The sequence below is a fragment of the Carya illinoinensis genome, chromosome 10, assembly GCF_018687715.1.
Source record: "Carya illinoinensis cultivar Pawnee chromosome 10, C.illinoinensisPawnee_v1, whole genome shotgun sequence".
Lineage (NCBI taxonomy): Eukaryota > Viridiplantae > Streptophyta > Magnoliopsida > Fagales > Juglandaceae > Carya > Carya illinoinensis.
This window is the reverse complement of record NC_056761.1, coordinates 11865497-11889871: the sequence shown is the minus strand read 5'-3', so window position 1 is coordinate 11889871 and position 24375 is coordinate 11865497. Positions and strand designations below refer to the sequence as shown.

At 33.4% G+C, this 24375-nt stretch overlaps 1 protein-coding gene across 3 annotated transcripts; it reads right to left on the bottom strand.

Annotated features, from left to right (window-relative positions):
* Positions 1 to 18789: 18789 nt before the first annotated feature.
* Positions 18790 to 23715, bottom strand: LOC122279967 (peroxisomal (S)-2-hydroxy-acid oxidase-like). 3 transcript variants are annotated; one of them, XM_043090888.1, is made up of 12 exons: positions 23542 to 23715; positions 22362 to 22531; positions 22013 to 22137; positions 21316 to 21362; positions 21088 to 21165; positions 20476 to 20600; positions 20214 to 20280; positions 20065 to 20127; positions 19908 to 19977; positions 19724 to 19824; positions 19415 to 19519; positions 18790 to 19220 (listed from the first exon to the last, which is right to left on the bottom strand). In XM_043090888.1, the coding sequence occupies exons 2-12, from the start codon at positions 22496 to 22498 to the stop codon at positions 19035 to 19037; spliced, it is 1104 nt and encodes a 367-aa protein (XP_042946822.1). In that variant the 5' UTR covers positions 22499 to 22531; positions 23542 to 23715; the 3' UTR covers positions 18790 to 19034. The 3 variants fall into 3 exon arrangements, with proteins under 3 accessions (XP_042946822.1, XP_042946823.1, XP_042946824.1); XM_043090889.1 differs by lacking the exon at positions 23542 to 23715 and adding an exon at positions 23419 to 23527; XM_043090890.1 differs by lacking the exon at positions 23542 to 23715 and having other exon boundaries at positions 22358 to 22473.
* Between the last annotated feature and the right edge of the window lie 660 nt (positions 23716 to 24375).

Below are 24375 nucleotides of genomic sequence, written 5' to 3'. Positions count from 1 at the left end.
AGGTTTGGGATAAAGAAATCTCATCTCAAATTCGAAATTCTCATCTTATTATTATAATTTTCTTAAATTTTCACATAAAATATAATAAATAATTCAACTTTTTAAAATCTCAATACAATTTTTTTAAATTCTAAAACAATAATAATACTAAAAATAATATTTTAAATCCTCATCTCAAATTTAAAATTTTTATCCATACTCCTAAATCTTTCCGCATTATTCCTTATTAAATAAAGAGGAGTCGATCCGTACGTACAAGGACCAAAATTTCAAATCTTGATGGCTTCGTCGAAATAACTCGGAAACTAACTACTACTGCATGCAATGACAGCCGCTAGTATCAGTAAATCTGTTGATGAGCCTTTTTAAAAAAATAAGAATTCGTTTATTATTAAAAATATTAATTTTTTTAATATAAATTTTAAATTTTTTAAAATGAATGGATGAGATTTACATATCTTAATAATATAAATATTATTTTTTTACAAAATAAACTTTTTTATATATTTTTTAAACTTATCTATTTTTATTAAAAAATACATAAAACATAACCACTCTAATACTATAAATATTATTTTTATTTTCAAGTGAGATTGAGGGGATTAATGCGATCCTTTGTCAAACTTGTGATATAGTACACGTCACCTGTACTTGATCAATTAATAATTTATTTTTATTATTAAAAAATAATTCATATTATATATATATAGTTGACAAAATAATAAAGGAATATTTTTTCTTACAGAATTGGGAAGCCGGCCAGATGAGATCAGCTAGATCCTAAAATATCTTTCCTGAAGTATTATTATTGGGCTTTGCTACACGCAGTCGGGAAACGCAGTCGGCGTGCAGTCGGCTGTACGAAATGAATAAAAAAAAATTATAAAAAAATTATTTTATATTCAGGGGGACCTGCATGAATTATAAAAAGCTATAAAAATAATTTTTTCTTTTCATGTAGGTCCTGTATTAATTTTTTTTTTACAGCCGACTGCACGCCGACTGCATTTCCCGACTGCACAAATCATTTCTGATTATTATTACCTTAATGTATGAGAGAATCTTTGACGCACGAGTTGGAGGACTTTAAACATTAATAAAAACAGAGTGGGGTTAAGTAAAGAAAAAAACGTTTTGAATGCAGAAGGGTGGGACATGATTTGATGTTAGTGGGAGGCAAGCTAAGACAACAGCTAGGCTGATAGCCTAACTTAGAAGCCATCTTTATTTTCTTTTTCTAATGATAAATGACTTACACATCACGTTTCACTGTACTTTACTTAACTAATTAATGATGTAAAATTGACGTATTTTTATAATATAATATTAATTTTTTAAGGTAGTTTACGAAATATTATTCCTTTTACAATATTATTATATAATGTGTTGTGAAATATAGTGTTTATCATTTTTCTTTTTCTAATTTCCATCCTTTCCTGTTCTACCACGTTTGACCACTGTCCTTCTTTTTCGAAGACTTTGGGTCGACGGTACTGCTACGTCTACGGGTCCCAGCACCGCTGGAGCTACCGTTAATATAAATTTATTTTTTATTTTTATAGTTTTTTTATATATATATATTTAATATTTTTATTAAAAAAATAAATTCATAATATCATTAAAAATTATTTTTTAATCAAAAATTTAAAAATTAAAAAACAGTTAACGGTAACTCTGGCCGCTGCTAGCTGGGAGTGATAAGTATATCATTTTCCTTAAGTCTATTAAGTTGGGTGGTAGCCTAGCTCTCTGCGCAGCTGGTACAACTGAGAAGCTATATTTTAAATTATTTTATAAATGTTCGGTCTATTAATAGGCTGAGAACAACTTTCAATATCATTATAAGACATTATCGATCGAGCATTTTTAATGTATTAGTTAAAATTAAAAGATATTTTTAATTAATGTAAGATAAATTTAATTTTTAATTATTTTATTCATACAAATCTCTATATTGAATTATCTATTTATTTTTTATATTATAATAAAATAATATTAATTTAACATATTTTTTAATATATTTATTTATATCATATTTGACCATTATATTAATTATATGTTAATTAGTAATTATATTCTAATTAAATTATTGATTAAAAAATAATATTTTTAATGGTCATTTAATATTAATAATCACAAATATCTAATTAAATTTATCTAAAATTCAATATAAATGCAAAAGAATAAATTCAATATAATGTTAATAACCCTTGTTGACATTAATTGCTGCAGTAAAAGTCAAAGAAATTGATAGTTTTTTGAGAAAATGTTGAGGGAACAGAGAGAGTGTTATCAAAAAAATAATAAACTAAACATTTAATCATTGAATAGTTTATATCAAATTTGACATTACTTTTATAAATATTATAACTAAAAGCTAAACTTTTTAACTTTACATAATCTATTGCAGCCAACTTTTAGTATGTGATAGCTAAAAGGGACTCTGTTTTTACCTATGTATATTCCATGAGAGTGCTCTTAGATGTCAGTTGGGACCGCATTGTACCAAAACTGCCAGATCCGTCCCTCACCTTGTCTCTCTCTCTCACTCCCCTATCCTTCCCTAGCTCCCTCACTCTCGTCTCTCTCTCACCCCCTCAAAAAATGAGAGAGACAGAGAGAGACAGAGAGAAATTGAAACTTAGGGAGAGAGTGAGTTTTTCATGGTGTGGCCATTTGAAACTCGGTTTGGTGTTAGGTGAGAGTGGTTGGGCACGGTTGGGGTTTGGCATCATCTATGGATGAGGGAAGGCTATGTGAGTGCCGCCATTAGAGGCTACTGTCTGTTGTGCTTTGTTACTGCAGTGCTTTGTATTTCTAGGGCTAAAATAGGGACATTCGGCTCTGTGTGTTTGCAAGCATGGTTGAACATGAGGTAGCGGTTGGTATGAAGGGAGTGAAGGTGATGGCTTGAGGAAATGCATAGGCAAATATTTGAGTTTATTTCAAAACTTTAACTACTCTTCATCTCTTCATTTTTTTTGAATCAACATATTCTTAATGGTCTTGTGGTGTGTTACTACAAACCCCGATGGTCGTAAGAGAGCCCTTCGGCCCCTTCTTATGGATCTGGCTTACCTCCAGTTTCACTGTAACAGGACATATCCTGTTGAGACTTGAACGGCTAGCTTTAGCCTTTGCATGTTGGCAAGTAAAATCCAACCATGTTGAAAATATACTTGCAATTTTAATAAGAATAAATTTAAAGAGACCATTGTTATAACAGCCTGCTAGAAATTTAACAGTAAAATTTTTATTGGCTTTAGGAATTTCGTAAAGACCCGATAAGTTTTCATTAATCTATTAATCGTATAGTTGATGTTATTACTTACTATGGTATCAGAAGTAGGTTTCAATTATTGGAGATAGTTAGAAAGTTTTAATAGGACACATGGAAAGATTTTAGCCACCTTACTCTTCTAAGTATACTCTCCATTTTTGGAAAATAGCCTAAGCTATTTTTGTGGATATTATTGGATAAAAATAAAAATAAAAATAAATATCTTGAGGTAATTTTCATGAATATTATTGGGTAAAAATATTTTGAGTTGATTTTTATAGATATTATTAGATAAAAATATCTTAAGTTGATTTTTGTATATATTATTGGATAGAATATTATGAGATAATCTTTTATAGATATTTTGGGTAGGAGAAAACTACACTCAACTCTCAACTCCAGCCTTATCATCTTCCTTATCTCGTCCATAAGTAGCTCCAGCCATCACTTACAAACTTATCTTCATTTACACGTTCCTTTAAAAGAATATCAAATACTTTCTCTCGGACAGCTTTTAGGAGTTCTTTTGCACGCCCATTTCGAAGCTTTTATAAGTGTTTTATCATAAAGTCTTCTTCATATAAGTTATTCCTTTTTTAGTCTAGTTTACATGGATATCTTATTTTTCCCATTTGAAAATCATTTAGTCAGTCAAATATTATATAAATTATAGAAAGGTCATTCTAGGAGATAAACTGGAGAATATGTTATAGTTTGGAGTTTTTGACCAAGCTAATGGATAGATATTGGTCCGAAATTTTTATGGAGTATTGTTAACATGTATATGTGACTATTGGTTGAGGATTTTTGTAGGATTAAAGGTTTTGATGAAAGATTTTCTTAGATTTAGAAACTTAGAAACTGGAAGAAGAAAAACAGTTTCTGTTTTGAGAAAGTTTAACTCCTTGGTGGTCTAAACCTATTCTAATGACTTTGATAATTTTATTGGAGGATCCTAAGCATCTTATATACATGTTATATTATTATTTTAAAAATATTTGATGTTAGTTTCAAAGATATGAAATTTTATGCAAAGAGATATTCAGATAAGCCAAAGTGTGGATATTCTTGGCTAAATTTATATTTTGGTTAATTTCTAACCATAGGATCTTGAATTAGAAGCTTATATATGTTTTAGGACATCTTTTCAAACCATGTAATGGTTTGTTTTGAAAATCATATATTTATAAGTCATAGATCAAGAGATTTATCAAAACTAGTTGAGGAAAAAGTTTCTGTTTTTGGACTAAGTGTAAAACCAAAAACTCCAAATGTTATTTTGTGATTTTGGTAACTTTAGTTCGATGATTTAAAGTATGGTTGATGTTAGGATAATATTATGAATATCTTAGAAGTAAGATTTGATTTTTGAAATTCTTAGAGATGTTTTGATTTAAGGTCAAAACTTGTGATTCAAGTGCCTGGATCTTTTTAAAAAAAAAGTTTGGTGTTGATTATTAGCTTTTTCTAAATGGATGCTTTAAGTATGGTTTTGAACTTAGGATTAGAAGATGTTTGCTGCAAAATTTTGGTTTAAGCATGAGTTTTGTAGTTGAAAAGAATTGCAACAAAAATCAAGGAAAATGGCCTATGGATGTTTTGGCCATAGTGTGTTTTTCATAGTTGTGTTTTGTTTTAAATTTTTCTGAGTTGATATTTAAGTTTAGGATAAAATTTACATGAGGAATGTAAATTTTGAAAACTTTTGGAGTTGGTATGCAAACTCCTTAAGTTATGGGTAAAACGGTTATTTTCCCACATGTAGAAAGTAAAAATGAAAATTTTACTCTTTAAGTTAGTATTTTTCCATATTTCAAATTATTAGTGATTTAGTTCTAACTTTTAGAATCACTAATTACAGTTTCTCGTGATCGCGCTTAAGGTTTTATAAGAAACGCGAAGATCGAGGTAAGTTAGCTTATAACTTACCAGCAGTCTATTGTGTATGTGTGCTAAGTAAAGGAACTACAGTGTATGTATATATGTTATCATATATGTCATGCCATGTCAATTTATCACGTAATTGTCTATTATAGAGAATTTATTCTGTCATCAATTTTTATCTGTTACATAATATATTCTGTCATGTATTACTGTACATTACAAGTATGTCATGTTAAATATGTTGTCTATTATATATTATGCCATGTTATGAAATGTTTCTATCTCAAGTTGGTCATGTATTTCAAGTTATGTTCAAATCACGTTATGTTACGTCAGGGCTCCAATCCTTTCGTATTCCAGTCACGTTTCATCTTGAGTACATTCAGTTTGTGTAGAATACATGGGGCCACAACAACTGTGGAGTATGTATTTAACTGTATTGTGATGTGTAGAATACATGGGACCACAACAACTGTGGAGTATGTATTTACACGTAGAATAAATAGGGCCACAACAACTGTAAAGTATGTATTTTTCATGTTAAGTCAAGTTTGCATAGAATACATGGGGCCACAACAACTGTGGAGTATGTATTTACACGTAGAATACATGGGGCCACAACAACTGTAGAGTATGTATTTTTCATGTTAATTCAAGTTTCAGAATAAGTTCATACTTAGTCAAGTTTCAGATCAAGTTCATGTCAAGTCAAGTTCAGTTCATGTTTCAATTTAAGTTATGTCAATTATGCTATGTTGTACGCTAAGTTATGCTTTAATTACTTATGAATTTGTTTATGCATTTATACTTTTACTGTCATCCATGCATCATTAGCACGTGTGGAAGTTTTTTATTAACTTGCTGAGATTTGTAATCAAATCTCACTGTGGTAGTCCCAACTACCATTCCCCCCGAATGGTAGATCTTGTTACAGGACCTGAAGGAGGATCAGGAGCTGACCAACTAGACACAGTCGACTGAACGACGGTGCGTCGTTAATGTTAATATAGTAGTTAAATTACTACTTGTACGATGGAGTTGCATCTCCAGTACTTTTGGATCATAACTATTTTGGATTAGTGTTGTGATCTTAGTTATTCAATAGGTTTTTATGTATGAAGTATGTTTTAAGCATTTGGGATATTTTCAATTTGGAGCATAGTATTGCTAAAGAAAAAAATTTATCCCCTGCGAATATTGCATATTGTTATATGCATGTTAGGAACATTGCATCTTATATGTCATGAATGGGGGCAGATAACCTTGTGTTGCATGTCTCGACGCTTCAAATATCCGTTCGATCCCAAACGGAATTTGGGGGCGTCACAGGGTGGTATCAGAGCAATACGTCTCTGGGCAGTAAATCCACATGTCCGTTGGAAATGCACCAAATATTAGGTTTGAAATTTAGTCGTCATTAGGCTTGAATTTCTTAAAGGTATGAGAGATATTATGTGGTTGTAATACGTATACTCGTGTGTTACAGGAAGGGACAAATGACTCGTGGTAGAATACCTCAAAACTCTGAAGATGGTATCAATCAGGAGAATCATAATTTCCCGATGGATGGAGGATTAGCTGAAGTTGTGCGTATGCTGACTGATGTTCTTAGACATCAGCAACAACAACAAGTGAACGTACCTAGACCCGAAGTTAGGGGTTGTCCATACGAGAAGTTTATGATTTACTGTTACCCAAATTTTTTTGGTAATGAAGGGCCACTGAGAGCCGAGAAATGGATTATAGATCTCGAAAAAACGTACGAGATTTGTGGATGTCTTGAGGACCAAAAGGTTCTATATGCTGGATACATATTCCAAGGAGAAGCTGGAATATGGTGGGATACACGTAGGCAACTTCTAGTTAGGGAACTAGGTAGTATGGCTACATTGTCTTGGGAGAGGTTCAAGGAAGAGTTTGACAACAGATTTTTCCCAGACTCTGTCAAACAATTGAAAGCCCTGGAGTTTGCATCCTTAACACAAGGTAGCTTAACTGTAGAGCAGTATGTCGCTAAATTCATGGCATTGGGAAGGTTTGCACCACACTTGATTTCAACTCAAAAAATGCAGGCACAAAAGTTTCAAGCAGGACTTCTGCCTAGAATCCGAAGTCAAGTAGCTTGCCTTAGAATAGAGAATTACCAAGAGTTGGTAAATGAAGTGACGATAGCAGAGGCTGAGCAGAAGGAATTGGCGATCCAGAACATGACCGATCGAAAGAGGGCCATGCCATTTATTACAAGCAGTAGTGCTGAGAAAAAGAGGCCTTTTTCTAGTCCGGAGAAAGGCAAGGGAATAATGATAGGAGGACAGAAGCCGCCCTTTTATTCACCATGCCCTAAGTGTGGTAAGTTTCATCCTGGAGAATGTTACAGGGGATATGGAGTCTGTTACCAATGCGGAAAACCAGGACATATGATTAGAAATTGTCCTAACGCCAAACAAGGTAGTGGAGCTGGTGATCGCAAGCCAAGGCCCCACATCCCGGCAGGCGTATATGCAGTAACACCCGGTGATTTTGATGTTGACGCACCTGAAACTGATGAAGCTGGCGTCATGACTGGTATTTTTTATTTTCTTTCTTTTAGTATTTATGATGTTGCAGGTATTATGAATGTGTTAGAATTAGTATTAATATTAGTGTATATATTTTTTTAGGAAGGGTTAATTTGTTTAGGTTCTCGGCTTGTGCACTATTCGATTCAGGTGCGTCGCAGTCCTTTGTGTCTGCAGCGTTTGCACGAATTTGTAGTTTGCAGACTGAACTCTTACCACGACGGGTTGTAGTATTAATTCCTGATGAGAATACAGTATCTTGTACCCGTTTAGTTAAGAATTGTCCGTTAGAGCTAGAAGGAAAGACGCTGAAGGCTAACTTGTTAGTATTCGGTCAGATGGAATTCGACCTGATTTTGGGGATGGACTGGCTTTTCAAGCACTACGCTAAGATAGACTATCGGAAACGAGAGGTTGTATTTGAACCTCCAACTGAAGACAGGATGAGTTATGCAGGAATATCAGTTAAGGCCACCCCACCTTTGATCTCGGCGTTGCAAGTTAGGAAGTGTATCGATGATGAAGTCTCAGCATTTCTATTGATAACTGTAGAGGAGACAACCAAAACTATAGGAATCCAAGGGATACCTGTGGTTGAAGACTTTCCTGAAGTTTTCATTGATGAGTTACCTGGTTTACCACTGGATAGAGAAGTAGAATTCCAAATAGAGTTGGAGCCGGCAACAACTCCGACTCACAAGGCGCCATATCGTATGGCTCCTACCGAATTGAAGGAGCTCAAGCTACAATTGAAGGAACTTTTGGAGAAGGGTTTTATCCGCCCCAATTCTTCGCCATGGGGAGCACCTATATTATTCGTGAAGAAAAAAGATAGATCTATGAGGATGTGTATAGACTATAGAGAGTTGAATAAGGTGACGATTAAGAATAGATACCCATTACCCATAATCGATGATTTGTTGGATCAATTGCAAGGAGCAGCAGTGTTTTCAAAGATTGACATGATATCCGGATATCATCAGCTAAAAGTTAAGGATCAAGATGTGCTAAAAACTACCTTTAGGACAAGGTATGGCCACTTCGAGTTTTTGGTGATGTCTTTTGGGTTAACCAATACTCCAGCCGCATTCATGGACATGATGAACAAAATATTCAGACCTTATTTGGATAATTTTGTTGTCGTATTTATTGATGACATCTTAATCTACTCTAAAAATAAGGAGGAACACAGACATCATCTAAGCATGGCTTTAAATATACTTAAGGATCAGAAACTTTATGCCAAACTTAGTAGGTGTGAGTTCTGGTTGGAAGAAGTAAAATTTCTAGGTCATGTAATCTCTTGTAGAGGAGTAGCAGTAGACCCGAGTAAGATTGAAGCTGTAACGAACTGGCAGAGACCGACCAGTGTGCATGAGATCCGAAGTTTCTTAGGACTGGCTGGTTACTAGAGGAGATTTGTGGAAGGATTCTCCCGTTTGTCTGGACCACTCATCGCCCTGACTAAGAAAAATGTGAAATTTACTTGGAATGATAAGTGCGAAACAAGTTTTCTTGAGTTGAAGAAAAGACTTACCACCGCACCGGTACTTACACTGCCGGAACCTCTTAAATCTTTTGTGGTATATAGCAATGCATCTAAGGCAGGACTCGGATGTGTGCTAATGCAAGAAGGGAAAGTGGTTGCTTATGCTTCACGACAACTGAAGAATCACGAGCAAAATTATCCTACTCATGATTTGGAATTAGCTGTAGTAGTTTTTGCTCTTACGATTTGGAGACATTATTTGTATGGCGAGAAGTGTGAAGTCTTCAGGGATCACAAAAGCTTAAAGTACCTGTTTGAGTAGAAGAATCTTAATATGAGGCAAAAAAGATGGCTGGAATTAATCAGTGACTATCAATGCAACATCAAGTATCATCCTGGAAAGGCCAACGTGGTAGCTGATGCTTTAAGCCGCAAGAACAGACAAGAAGCTTCATCAGTTCCTTCATCAGAAGTAAATTCCCTCTTATGTAGTATGAGAAAACTGTTGATTAGAAACCGTAGTCAGGAAACCATGTTGACTACAATCCAAGAATTCATTCCATTGGACTAGGAAGAACTGAAAGACCGTCAAAAGAAGGACAGTAAACTTGCGGAAGTTGTAAAAAAGATCGAAAAGTCAAAAGGACCAGTGGACTTTAGCCTCAGAGAGGATGGGACTCTATATTACAAGGACCGAAGAGTCATTCCAGCAGACGAAGAGTTAAAGGAAAAAGTACTAAAGGAAGCTCATAACACACCTTACACTGCTCATCCTGGTAGTACAAACATGTATCAGGATTTGAAACAGTCTTTTTGGTGGGAAGGAATGAAGAAGGACGTAGCAGAGTTTGTGAACAAGTGTTCTGTCTGTAAATTAGTAAAAGCAGAGCACCAAAAACCAGCCGGTAAATTACAGTCATTGCCAATCCCAGAATAGAAATGGGAGGATATTTCCATGGATTTTATAGTAGGCTTGCCAAGGACCTCAGTCGGAAATAATACTATCTGGGTAATAGTTGATCGTCTGACAAAAAGTGCTCACTTCATACCCATCAAGAATACAGATTCTCTAGAAAGATTGACGAGAATTTATATAGCAGAGATTGTCAGATTGCATGGAGTGCCTAAGACGATCGTATCAGATAGAGACCCTCGTTTTACGTCATGCTTCTGGAAAATTTTACAAGAATCGATGGGCTCTAGTCTGAGATTTAGTAGTGCATTCCACCCACAAACAGATAGACAGACAGAAAGGACGATTCAAACTTTGGAAGATATGCTAAGGGCCTGTGTTTTGGATTACGAAGGGAGTTGGGAGAAACAATTACCTTTGGTAGAATTTGCTTATAACAATAGTTTCCAGGCCACTATTCAAATGGCACCATATGAAGCCTTGTATGGTAGAAAGTGTAGATCACCTCTGTATTGGAATGAAGTAGGGGAAAACAAAGTAGTTGGACCAGAAGTCTTACAAGAGATAAAGGACCAAGTACACTTGATTAAAGAAAGGATGAAAACAGCATAGAGTCGACAGAAGAGCTACGCTGATAATCGAAGGAGGAGCATAGATTTTAAAGTTGGAGATTGGGTCTATGTGAAAGTATCTCCTATGAGAGGAATAAGTCGTTTTGGAGTGAAAAACAAGTTAAGTCCGAGATATGTGGGACCCTATGAGATAGTAGAGAAAGTGGGAATAGTTGCATATCGTTTGGAATTGCCAACTGAGTTCCATGGAATTCATAATGTTTTCCACGTGTCTTCGTTGAAGAAGAGTTTTGAGAATCAGACACCAATGATAGTGGATCCCCGATAGCATACCTTTACAATCCAACTTGACCCATGAAGAGAAGCCAATGCAAATTCTTGACTGGAAAGATAAAGAGTTGCGGAACCGTAAGATTCCATTGGTCAAAGTACTTTGGCAAAATCATAATATTCAAGAGGCGACTTGGGAGAAGGAAGTTGATATGCGAGTCAAGTACCCCCAGTTATTTGATATCTAAATTCTATCTTGTAGGAGTTATGTTGGGCTTTTACTTAATTGATACTTTGTGGTTCACTTGTACGGGACTGACAATATCAGATATTGTCCTTCTTTATTCGGATATCAATAAAATATATGTATTTTCTTAACTCTTGAATTGTTACTTATGTCGATTTTGAGGACGAATTTTTTTTTTTTTGGGGGAGGTTGTAACAGCCCACTAGAAATTTAACGGTGAAATTTCTATTGGCTTTAGGAATCTCGTAAAGACCCAATAAGTTTTCACTAATCTATTAATCGTATAGTTGATGTTATTACTCACTATGGTATCAGAAGTAGGTTTCGATTATTAGAGATAGTTAGAAAGTTTTAATAGGATACATGGAAAGATTTTAGCCACCTTATTCTTCCAAGTATACTCTCCATTTTTGGAAAATAGCCTAAGCTGTTTTTGTAGATATTATTGGATAAAAATAAAAATAAAAAGAAATATCTTGAGATAATTTTCGTAAATACTATTGGGTAAAAATATTTTGAGTTGATTTTTATAGATATTATTAGATAAAAATATCTTAAGTTGATTTTTGTAGATATTATTAGATAGAATATTATGAGATAATCTTTTATAGATATTTTGGATAGGAGAAAACTACACTCAACTCTTAGCTCCAGTCTAATCATCTTCCTTATCTCGTCCATAAGTAGCTCCAGCCATCACCTACAAACTTATCTTCATTTACACGTTCCTTTAAAAGAATATCAAATATTTTCTCGGACAACTTTTCGGAGTTCTTTTGCACGCCCATTTCGAAGCTTTTATAAGTGTTTTATCATAAAGTATCCTTCATATAAGTTGTTCCTTTTTAGTCTAGTTTACATGGATATCTTATTTTCCTCATTTGAAGATCATTTGGTCAGTCAAATATTATATAAACTATAGAAAGGTCATTCTAGGAGATAAACTGGAGAATATGTTATAGTTTGGAGTTTTTGACCAAGCTAATGGATAGATATTGGTCCGAAATTTTTATGGAGTATTGTTAACATGTATATGTGACTATTGATTGAGGATTTTTGCATAATTAAAGGTTTTGATGAAAGATTTTCTTAGATATAGAAACATAGAAACTGGAAGAATAAAAACAGTTTCTGTTTTGAGAAAGTTTAACTCCTTGGTGGTCTAAACCTATTCTAATGACTTTGATAATTTTATTGGAGGATCCTAAGCATCTTATATACATGTTATATTATTATTTTAAAAATATTTGATGTTAGTTTCAAAGATATGAAATTTTATGCAAAGAGATATTCAGATAAGCCAAAGTGTGGATATTCTTGACTAAATTTATGTTTTGGTTAATTTCTAACCATGTGATCTTGAATTAAAAGCTTATATATGTTTTAGGATATCTTTTTAAACCATGTAATGGTTTGGTTTGAAGATCATATATTTATAAGTCATAGATCAAGAGATTTATCAAAACTAGTTGAGGAAAAAGTTTCTGTTTTTGGACTAAGTGTAAAACCAAAAACTCCAAATGTTATTTTGTGATTTTGGTAACTTTAGTTTGATGATTTAAAGCATGGTTGATGTTAGGATGATATTATGAATATGTTAGAAGTAAGATTTGATTTTTGAAATTCTTGTAGATGTTTTGATTTAAGGTCAAAACTTGTGATTCAAGTGCCTGGATCTTTGTACAAAAAAAGTTTGGTGTTGATTATTAGCTTTTTCTAAATGAATATTTTAAGTATGGTTTTGAACTTAGGATTGGAAGATGTTTGCTGCAAAATTTTGGTTTAAGCATGAGTTTTGAAGTTGGAAGGAATTGTAACAAAAATCAAGGGAAATGGCCTATGGATGTTTTGGCCATAGTGTGTTTTCCATAGTTGTGTTTTGTTTTAGATTTTTCTGAATTGATATTTAAGTTTAGGACAAAATTTACATGAGGAATGTAAATTTTGGAAACTTTTGGAGTTAGTATGCAAAATCCTTAAGTTATGGGTAAAACGGTCATTTTCCCACATATAGAAAGTAAAAATGAAAATTTTACTCTTTAAGTTAGTATTTTTCCATATTTCAAATTATTAGTGATTTAGTTCTAACTTTTAGAATCACTAATTACAGTTTCTTGTGATCGCGCTTAAGGTTTTATAAGAAACGCGGAGATCGAGGTAAGTTAGCTTATAACTAACTTACTAGCAGTCTATTGTGTATGTGTGCTAAATAAAAGAACTACAGTGTATGTATGTATGTTATCATATATGTCAGCCATGCCAAGTTATCACGTAATTGTCTATTATACAGAATTTATTTTGTCATCAATTTTTATCTGTTACATAATATATTCTGTCATGTATTACTGTACATTACAAGTATGTCATGTTAAATATGTTGTCTGTTATATGTTATGCCATGTTACGAAATGTTTCTATCTCAAGTTGGTCATGTATTTCAAGTTATGTTCAAATCACATTATGTTACGTCAGGGCTCCAGTCCTTTCGTATTCCAGTCACGTTTCATCTTGAGTACATTCAGTTTGTGTAGAATACATGGGGCCACAACAACTGTGGAGTATGTATTTAACTGTATTGTGATGTATAGAATACATGGGGCCACAACAACTGTGGAGTATGTATTTACACGTAGAATACATAGGGCCACAACAACTGTGGAGTATGTATTTTTCATATTAATTCAAGTTTCAGAGTAAGTTCATACTAAGTCAAGTTTCAGATCAAGTTCATGTCAAGTCAAGTTCAGTTCATGTTTCAATTTAAGTTATGTCAATTATGCTATGTTGTACGCTAAGTTATGCTTTAATTACTTATGAATTTATTTATACATTTATACTTTTACTGTCATCTATGCATCATTAGCATGTGTGGAAGTTTTTTATTAACTTGCTGAGATTTGTAATCAAATCTCACTGTGGTAGTCCCAACTACCATTCTCCCCGAATGGTAGATCTTGTTACAGGACCTGAAGGAGGATCAGGAACTGATCAACTAGATACAGTCGACTGAACGACGGTGCGTCGTTAATGTTAATATAGTAGTTAAATTACTACTTGTATGATGGAGTTGCATCTCCAGTACTTTTGGATCATAACTATTTTGGATTAGTGTTGTGATCTTAGTTGTTCAATTGGTTTTTATTTATGAAGTATGTTTTAAGCATTTGGGATATTTTCAATTTGGTGCATAGTATTGCTAAAGAAAAAAATTTATCCGCTGTGAATATTGCATATTGTTATATGCATGTTAGGAACATTGCATCTTATATGTCATAAACGGGGGCATATAATCTTGTGTTGCATGTCTCGACGCTTCAAATGTCCGTTCGATCCCAAACGGAATTTGGGGGCGTCACAATTGTTATGTTATTTATATGTTTGTATATAAATATTAAAAAAACGTATAAATATATTTGATACTAGTTACTATGTTTAATTGATAAATAGATGGTTATTATTATTATTATTATTAGTGTATTTAATAATTAAATAAATATTTTTTTTTTATTTTTTGGTTAAAACAATTATAGTTGATGCAATGTATTGGGCATAAAGTTATTGCTAGGCCAGCGTGGGGAACAAAATTTCTTTATTTTTTAATATTTATATTTTTGCAAGTGGTAGCATGAAAGACATTAATATATTTTTATTTTTCTACTATTTATAATAAATAATATATTTATATATCAACACTTAAATAATGTAGTAAAAACAAGAATCTTTAAAATTTATTTGTAGTAAAATTTTGACAAAAATTAACAATTAAAAAATAAATAAAACATGTTCCTCTCCAACACACTATTAGCACCCTCTTTTTTGTTTACAAGATGCAATAATAGCCTTTAGATTTAATAACAGGAGATGTCCTGTTATTTCGCAACCGGAGGCAAGCCAGATCCCCTTCTTATTGGAGGGGGTATTGCTAACTTCACTGATGTTACTGCTACTTTCAATGGCATAATTCAAGCCTTTAAAGAAAGAGAACTGCTACATATTATCCCACACTACACACTTTATATATTAAAATATTATTTTTTATTTTTTTATTTTTTATTTCATTTTATTCTTATTAAACTAATTGAATTATTCTATTTATCATCTATACACTACATATTTATTATAGAAAAAATAAAAAAAAAATTTAAAATAAGTGTAGAGTGTGAAGTGTGAGGATGACAAGAAGCATTTTTCTTAAAGAAAGGTGTCCTAGTTGAATTTATACAAAACTTTTTATGTTGTTTTCTCACCAATTAATTCTCTCTTATGTGTCTCTCAATGATAGGAATCCAACTTAAAAGTAGTAAGAATGAACATCTATGTCGGGAGAGGTGGTCCAAACTATTAGACTGGTTTGGCAAAGATGCGCACTTGGCATACTCATTAGGTATGCAATGAGTCGATGACTATTTTATGGAAACCTTGTGTAAAAAATCAAAAGTTGCGGCGATACTATAGATAATTTTAGACCAATTCTGCCTAGATTTTTACCCCTTCTCCCCCCCCCCCCCCCCCCCCCCCTCTTGCTTTCTCCTAGTTTTGAGGGTTGAAAAAGGAAAACCTCTATGGTTCTTAGTGGATGAACTGTATTGATTGATTGATTTATTTATTTCATGCAGGTTTATGGCCCAGAGGAAACTACGGCTAGAATCTGCAAATAAGAAATTGATTGCATAATGTATGCAGCATAATTTGACATTATGTTTGCTCAGGGCTTTGATGATGGCGGTTTGGGTTGGCGTGGAGGGAGGATGCAGTAAAATACAACATGGTTTACCCATGGGGGTGGCGTTGGACTGTGTGGTGGTTATGGGTGATTGTGTCAAGTTGCCTGCCATCGAACTAGCTAGTGGCGATAGGCTGCCTAGCGTCGGAATGGTTGGATGACGACTGGATGAGTTTTCACAAGGGGCATAGTAGGTAGCAACAAAGAGAATGGAAGGAAAATACACGAGGGAATTTTAGGTAATAATCTGATGCAGTGATCCTCATAGTTTATTTTGTACACTGGTGAGATGTCAGTGTGCTATTGGTTGCTGCTCTAAGGCTTAAAATGGTTATGACGGCTTCAAAGCAGAACTGTATTTTTCTCTTTTTTTGTTTGAAAATGCTAGTCTTTTCGCTGTGGCCTCCCGCTGAATGTTCTTTTTTTTTTTTGGTTTTTTTTGTTATATTTTTTATTTTGTGATTAAGGAAGTATTTTTTTAATAATATTGTAAATTTTTTTAAAATAATATTAAAAAGTGTTAAAAAATACATATTAAAAAAACACGTAAAATATATTAACGGAAGTTCCAGTAATAGCGTCTAGCAGTGACTGTAGAGCCACCCATTTTTTGTTTGGTTGGCTTTATACCTTTGTTTTGCTCATATGCTTCACAGGCTTTTGCTATTGGGGGCTCCAAAAATTTAGGGGTGAGGACTAACTTATTCGGCCAAGTCGGATTATCTTAAATTTGACTCCAAGTATAATTTTGTCAGAGTTTAAATTTGAACTTCAATCTCGACTTGTGCAAGCTCTAACATGATTCCGAATCCAACTTGTCGGAGCAAAATTGGATTTAAGCTTTCAGTTTTGGATTTCTTCCTTTTCAGCTTCATATTTAGTCCATTTAAAAAAATTGGCGCATTCAAATTTCAATTTTTTGAAAAGATTAAAAATTAAAATTGAATCATTCACTACTAATTTACTTCTACACTAATATTTAATTTATTTTTATACTAGAGTTATAATATAGTGTCTAATTACATATTATCATACTATAGTATTACATATTATCTTTAATGTCTAATTACATGTTATTATAATATAGTTTACATACATGTTATTATATTACATTAGTGTCTAACTTATTTCTAACTTAATTATATACTAGATTTTCTAGTGTCTAATTATATGTTATTATACTTTAGTAAATTAGTATATGTCTTATTAACTTATTGTAGTAGACTTATTTAAATACTTATGTTTAACTTATTTCTATACTTGATCAAGTATGATAATACTATGATGTTTACATATACTAAACTATCACTAATCTATTTATATTATATTATATTATATTATAAGTATATTATTTTATAATAATTAGATCATACTAGTATATTATTGAATTTAATTATATAAATTCTAGTTGTATAACTATATAACTATACTAATATATATGATAAATATATAAATAAATACATATTTTTATTACATATGTATAATATTGGAGTTAGAGAACAAAGTTGGAATCGAAGTCGGAGTATAAAATCAGAATTGAATCTGATTGGAGTGGTGGTCGGTCTAGCGACACTTCCGACTCCAATTCTGACTCCGTTTTATCTATATACTTGAGCTCCCACACTTGTTAAAGCCGGAGCAGAGTAAAAGTGAGGTTGGAATAGAGCCAAATTCAGAGTTGGATTCTCATATTTTTGCTCAGCCCTATTTCAAATATTTAAAATTCAAACTCCTTGCCTTTCTTTAAAACAAATATCAGAATTTTTATTGTAAACTTGAAATAAATTCATAATTCTTTCTCTCTAAAATACACAAGAAAAAGTATAAAATAATCCCTCCCAACCTTTAAAAAATTCTACAGAAACTATTTTCCTAAAGTTTAAAAGAGTCATTTTACTAATAACTTACAAACAGTGTGAATGACATGCATGTAATTAGTGGTATACGTCCTCTTACAAGCTTGCAAATAAAATGTTCTATATTAAAAAAAGTAATGTTATACTTTGTACTCCTATTCTATTTTCATCCTATTATATAAGATATTGTATTTTTTTTTATAGATAAGATGTGACATATTTATTGTCATTAAATGATTATATAGTGATAAATGTGTCACATATTACATAGTAAGATGAAAGTATGATGGTAGTGTAGTGTATAGAATTTTCTTATTAAAAATCATTATGATCTAAAATCCAATAATAAAAACTCAAAAAGCCTACTACCCTGCTCTAAAACACAATCTTAGAAAATTCATTACCCTATAAAAGTTTAAAATAATCTCCCAACTCTTAACATGATATCTGAAAAACCCACAGCTCCAACCAAAAAGAAAATCCGATAGTTAGAAAGTGTTTGGGTATTTGTTTTATATACTGGATGTAACAAAACTTTATTTACATCCTATACTACTATTGATTTTTGTATGCAAAAATACCTAAGAGAGGGCAGAATTAGCTAGATGGACACGAGCCGAAGGATGAATTAAGATGGAATTAAGCCAACCACCAACCCCACCAGGGACCATGCAAATACAAGACAATCAGTCCATTTTGGTTCCATTGATTAGCAATATATTAGACTGCAATCAGTCCATTCTGGTCAGATCGGCCAGCAGGGAGTGATAGAACCATAAAAAAAAGTGGATTCCAACATGAAAAAGTGTGAAAAATTCACTTTTTCTTGATGGAGCCCACTTTTTTTACGAATAACTTACATTATGCATTTGAAACTTGTCCCTATCATTACTTTCCGACAAAACACTAACTAACTAGCATCATTTTCCAAATGAAAAATGGTATGTAAGTACTCATGATCTGGTTGGAAATAATATATATACAGAGAATGCAGAAGTAGCTTAATTAATTTGATGTATATATAAATCAAGGAAAATGTCATGATAATTTTATGATCATCATTACAGAAGTTTGAACTGCTGATCAAGCATGTTTTTGGAACCCTAAGTCATGAGATATATAGGTTATTTCTGATTATAGATAGGTTCCTGAAACTCAGCATTCCGAGTTTCCAACCATGCACAGTAATGAATGAGAAGCACTAGCTAGCATGGCAGCAGCATTCATGTACGCATGGCGATCTTACAGCCTGGGTGGAAGACGAGGACGGTCCCATTCAGCCACAATGTGGTCACGGGTAATCTCTTTGAGTGAGCGGCAACCACTTAATGCCATTGTCAGTTCAAACTCCTCACGAAGCATCTGAAGCACTTTTCGGACACCAGCCTCTCCTTCAGCAGCCAATGAGAACACCACCGGCCTTCCAATCTGATATACATATATATAGTGCAAGATCATGACCACATGAATGAAGTCTAGCCAATCAAGCAATTAGGTGGGGCCTACGGCTTGTATACAAACTGAAATGATTGTGAGAAAATTTCGAAAAGGAACTATTTCTTTTCATTGCTATACATAATAGCCATACATATATGCAGCATATATATTTATTATTTACTCACAAATATGCCGGATGCTCCAAGAGCCAATGCCTTAAAGACATCTGTCCCACGCCGAACACCGCCATCCAGAAATACTGGAACTCGGCCTTGTGCAGCTTTGACAACCTAATTCATCCCAATCAGAACATAATTATAAGGTTCATTTTTGCAACTTCAACAGCCATTGTGAAAACATGATCAAGATGATTAGGGAGATCTAAACTGAGCATGGAAACTGATACAGAATTCAGGAAGTAGACCATAGTTCATGATGGCAATTGAACGTATCAAACGGTGAAAAATCATACTCATGCAAAGAATATTAATTACCTCTTCCAAAGCCATAATAGTTGCAGGGACATAATCAAGTTGTCGAGCTCCATGATTGGACACAATGATTCCAGCTGCTCCAGCTTGTATGGCTAGCCTTGCTGCATTGATCACAAGGTTAGCGTTAAACTATGAAGATTGCTTGATTTTGTTTGTTGGGGGGGAAGGGATTCAGAATACATACCATCCTCAGCAGTAATTACACCCTTCACAAAAATTGGTAAATCGGTGATTGTCTGAAGCCACTTCACATCCTGTCCAAATAAATGAGCTGCTTAAAATGTAATTTCTTCTGTCTAGCTCATAGGTCAAGAAATTCTACAAATAAACAGCCATCTTACCTTCCAGCTGAGAGAGCGATCAATTTGTCCAGCAACATATGAAGCTAGGCCAGAATCATTAGCCTGCAGATTAAACCCATATACGATCATGGAAAATTAAAACAAAGATATGTTTTGTTTGACATTAAAAGATCATATACGTCAGCCACCTGATCCATCTTCCCCATATCCAATCCCTCGAAGTTCTTCAATGACAAAAATGGGGGCAACACAAATCTGTTCGAGAAGACATCAAACAATGAAGTTCCTTAAGAATGGAAAGAACCTGTGGTGTCGATTTTATGTAACTCTCCCACTATTTCTACCTACTATGTCAGATATAGTACTGGGAAAAGCTAACTGAAGTCATGAACCTCTGTAATTCTTTTTCCCTTCTTTATTTCCAAATTGTATGTTTGAATGAATGTTCACCTGTTCTTGATGTCAGCCTCCCTGCGACCAAGCCTTGGAGTGTCCACAGTAAGGGCAATTGCCTTAAAACCAGCCCTTTCAGCTCTCCTTACGAGCTGTGCAACCACATGCCTGTCTTTGTAAACCTGAATAATAAGCAGAGAAATCCTTTTTAATTTGAATAACATTAAACAATAAATGAAGACCTTGTAAGCATCACATACTTTGGGACATAATAAACACTAATGATTCTGAAAGTGACAATTAGAAACTCATTTTCATAATTATCTCTTGATCAAAAGTAGCCAGAGGTGCACTAGTCTTGGACAACACAGCTTGTATAATTTTGACACCAATTTGAACCTTTCTACCATTATGCAAGAAAAAGAATAGCAACAAGAGACTAATTTAAGATTAAGCAGGCCCAGATGGGCTGGGAGAATGTGGAGAAATTCATGTACTGTCCTATTTGGTTGCATAGTAATTTACGATGCTGGATTTGGTTGCGTGGTAACTCTTTGTGATGCTCAAACCAAGATCAAATGCAGTTTGCAAAACCAGCGATCCTAGCAAAAGGCAAGAGAAAGAAAACAAATTATCAAAAAAAAGTGGGAGATGATCTCTGGCACTCACATAGAGCTGGAAAAAGCGAATGCCAGGTCCTGTTGAAGCAACCTCTTCGACGCTGGAAGTAGCCCATGAAGATAGCGTCTGAAACAACCAATTATGCATAAATAGAATAGGGGTGACATGTAAAGATGGCTGTCAATATATCGAAGCCAAAACTGTGAAGGAGTTGTAAGAAAGGATTGAATTCAGTTTAGACACAAGAACTCTAAGAAACTTGGTGAAAATCCAAACCATGATTGTGCCGGCGGCTGATGCTGCTCTTGCAGTTGCATACTCTCCTGCACGAGAGTTACTTTATTAAGTGAATTATCTAGACGACTATATGAAGAAGCCAAAAGTCTTTATAAACTGGATTCTCATGAATTGATTAAAAAATAATTTCTACGAAGTGCAGCTACACCATTCCAATGGATGATGTTAAAAGGGCCATGCGGTTAATTAGAAAGAAAAGAAGAATCCACCTTGACAGTTACCGACAAGTAATTTTACCGTCTATTTGAAATAAGAATCAAAAGCGAACTACTTGAGATCATTAAAAGCACCTATATATGAAATGACTCACAGCTGTATTTCAGAGGACCTTTACCTCCATTTCCTTTCTTCTTTTGCTAGGGGATGCATTCTTTTAAATGTTTCACTTGCATTTTTTCATACATGAGGTACAAACATGCACTTTGTACCGAAATTAGAGTAGATTAAAATTAGCAGATATATATCCGGACCATTATGAATTACATTTTTAAATTGATCCTATATCGACCCTATGATCATCTTTAAGGCATGAACAATGCATGTACTATCAACATACTGTGTACAAATTAGGGAAATATATAACTATAAGCGCATGTATATAGTTGATGAAGACAGGTACACATTACTCATACAATATACGAACATGGAACAAGTCCATGATAGAAGAGGTATATACCCTCAGGGTGAGCCATCTTCTGCATGGCAGTAGGAGCAATCATGATGGGCATTGAGATTTTGAAGCCCAAAACAGTTGTTGTCATGTCTATCTTGCTTACATCAATAAGAATCCGAGGTCGAAACCTATTTTCAGTAAATAAAGATAAATTGTGAGAGAAGAGGTCCGACAAAGAATCTGAGGTCAAAGAAAAACAAAATATTTCTTTTAGGAACAGAAAAAAGTAGAGAATCTCAAGTACAGAATAGATGTCAAAGCAAAAGCGTGACTAATCACAAGAAAGCCAAATCAGCCACACCAGACCAAAAGGAAAACTACTTCTGGGGTCACTGTCAAGAGAATAACTTACAAAATCCTTGAGAATGCTTGCCGGTTCTGATTAAGAGTCCATTGGTCCTCTGCTCCTGATGCATAGTAGTCAAAAACCATCTTCGGCAATTTTTCCTTTGCAATTGCTTCATATTCGCTGACATTAGTGATCTCCATCTTTCCAAAGGATTGTTATGCTATCCTCAGAATCTGAAAGTTGTTTCAAAATTTTTAAAAAGGTACACCACCTCATACTCTCTTGTCTTTCAGCGAGTTGAAAGAATAACATACAAAATACGATCAAGACATCTCAGGATAAGGCGAAACTATGGCATGCCTAGCTAGAGAATTATGTTAATATTAATAAAATGATTTGAATTAAAATATTTTATTGGATCTAGAAATAAGAGAGAGAAAAATTGGATAAAAATATTATAAAATTAAAATATTATTTTTGTTTTAAAATTTGAAAAAATTGTATTGTTTTAATGTTTTGTTTAAAAGTTTGAAAAAATTATAATGATTAGATAAAAATTAAATGAAAAAGTTAAAAATTTGAATTTGAAATATGTTTTCTATTTGAGTAATTTTTTTAAAAAAAATTATGAAAAATTTTGAGAAAATATGTATCTCATCTTAGTGTCCAAACATGAACTAAGTGAGAAAAGCATCCATTAGAAGAAAAGTTGTGAAAAAATAAAAACGCGTAGTATGTCAAAGTTTACCATATTATGAAACATTTTAGTATAAAAAGTTAATTCACGGAGAAGTTATGGTTAAAAGTAATGCACGCAATATAATCGAAAAGCTTTGTTTTTTTGTTTCCTGGCAAGTTTTACGAAAGCTACAACTCTGAAGTAATATCATATATATCAACATTTACAAAAATTACAATATATCTACATATCAAACTTTGCCAACGCCAAATAAATGGAACAAAATTTAAGATTGGAATCCCAAATCATAATGGACGCAAATCTTCAACTCTGATGTTATCCTATCTCAGGAAAGAGATCGAACAGAGAACTTGCAATCATTATAGACTAGAAGATATCGACATAAAACGCAAACAGGTTTCAGAATTAGGGACAACCCACTTCAATATAAAACGAAAAGACCTTAGCTACTTCATCTTTCATAAGATTAAATTAAGCATCGCTCAGTGAAGACCCAAGTAATAGAAGACTAACGATAAAGCAGAGGATAAGCAAAGAACAAACCTTGGGCTCTTGAGAGGGAAGAATGGATAAGGGATGCTAAGGAGAAGAGCTAAAGATAATGTTGGGGAGTGAAAGCGAGGGAGAGAGAGAGAAGTGTCCAGGTAATAAGAACATACAGTAGTGTGTAGAACAAAGGGAGATAAAATGAAGAAGAAATAGGGAGGGAAAGACAAAAATGGTAGGGATCAAATGAAAGAGAGAGACAGTCATGTGGATTGGCTTTTCGAGGTTGGCATTTGCAACCAAATCTGTTTCATGGAACCGTAAGACTTGTGTGGTGAGCGTTGTTTTGTTGATTATCATTGTTCTTCACAAAAATAATGTCAGCAAAATTTTATGAACAAAACAGAGCGCGTGTGCGCGCGCTTTGACATAATTCCTGTACACGTGGGGATGTTTACCATCGTTTGTGATGAACACAATGAGAAGAGGAGAAGGCCTGATATGTCATTTTCTTTATTTGCTTTGATTTACGAAGATGCCATATAATCCATGCGTCATCGTCTTGGATAAGATGAGAGCTCTTGCACAAAATGTACGTCCAATATGAAGTCAGGAGTGACTGGATATCCATAAATCTTATATGTACATATATATATTTATGTATGTATGTATAATATATGTATATATATATTTGTTTATTTTTTGAATTCTTTGTTTAGTATATGTATACATATTCATATTTGTCAAAATTGATCATCATATGTGTGGATGTATACCCTCCACACTAATTTGCAAGCCGTAGAATTTTTTAATTCTATCAAAATTAGGCCTGATTTGTTGACAAAGAAAATAGACAATTATACTACCTTCAAAATCATTTATAATTAAACT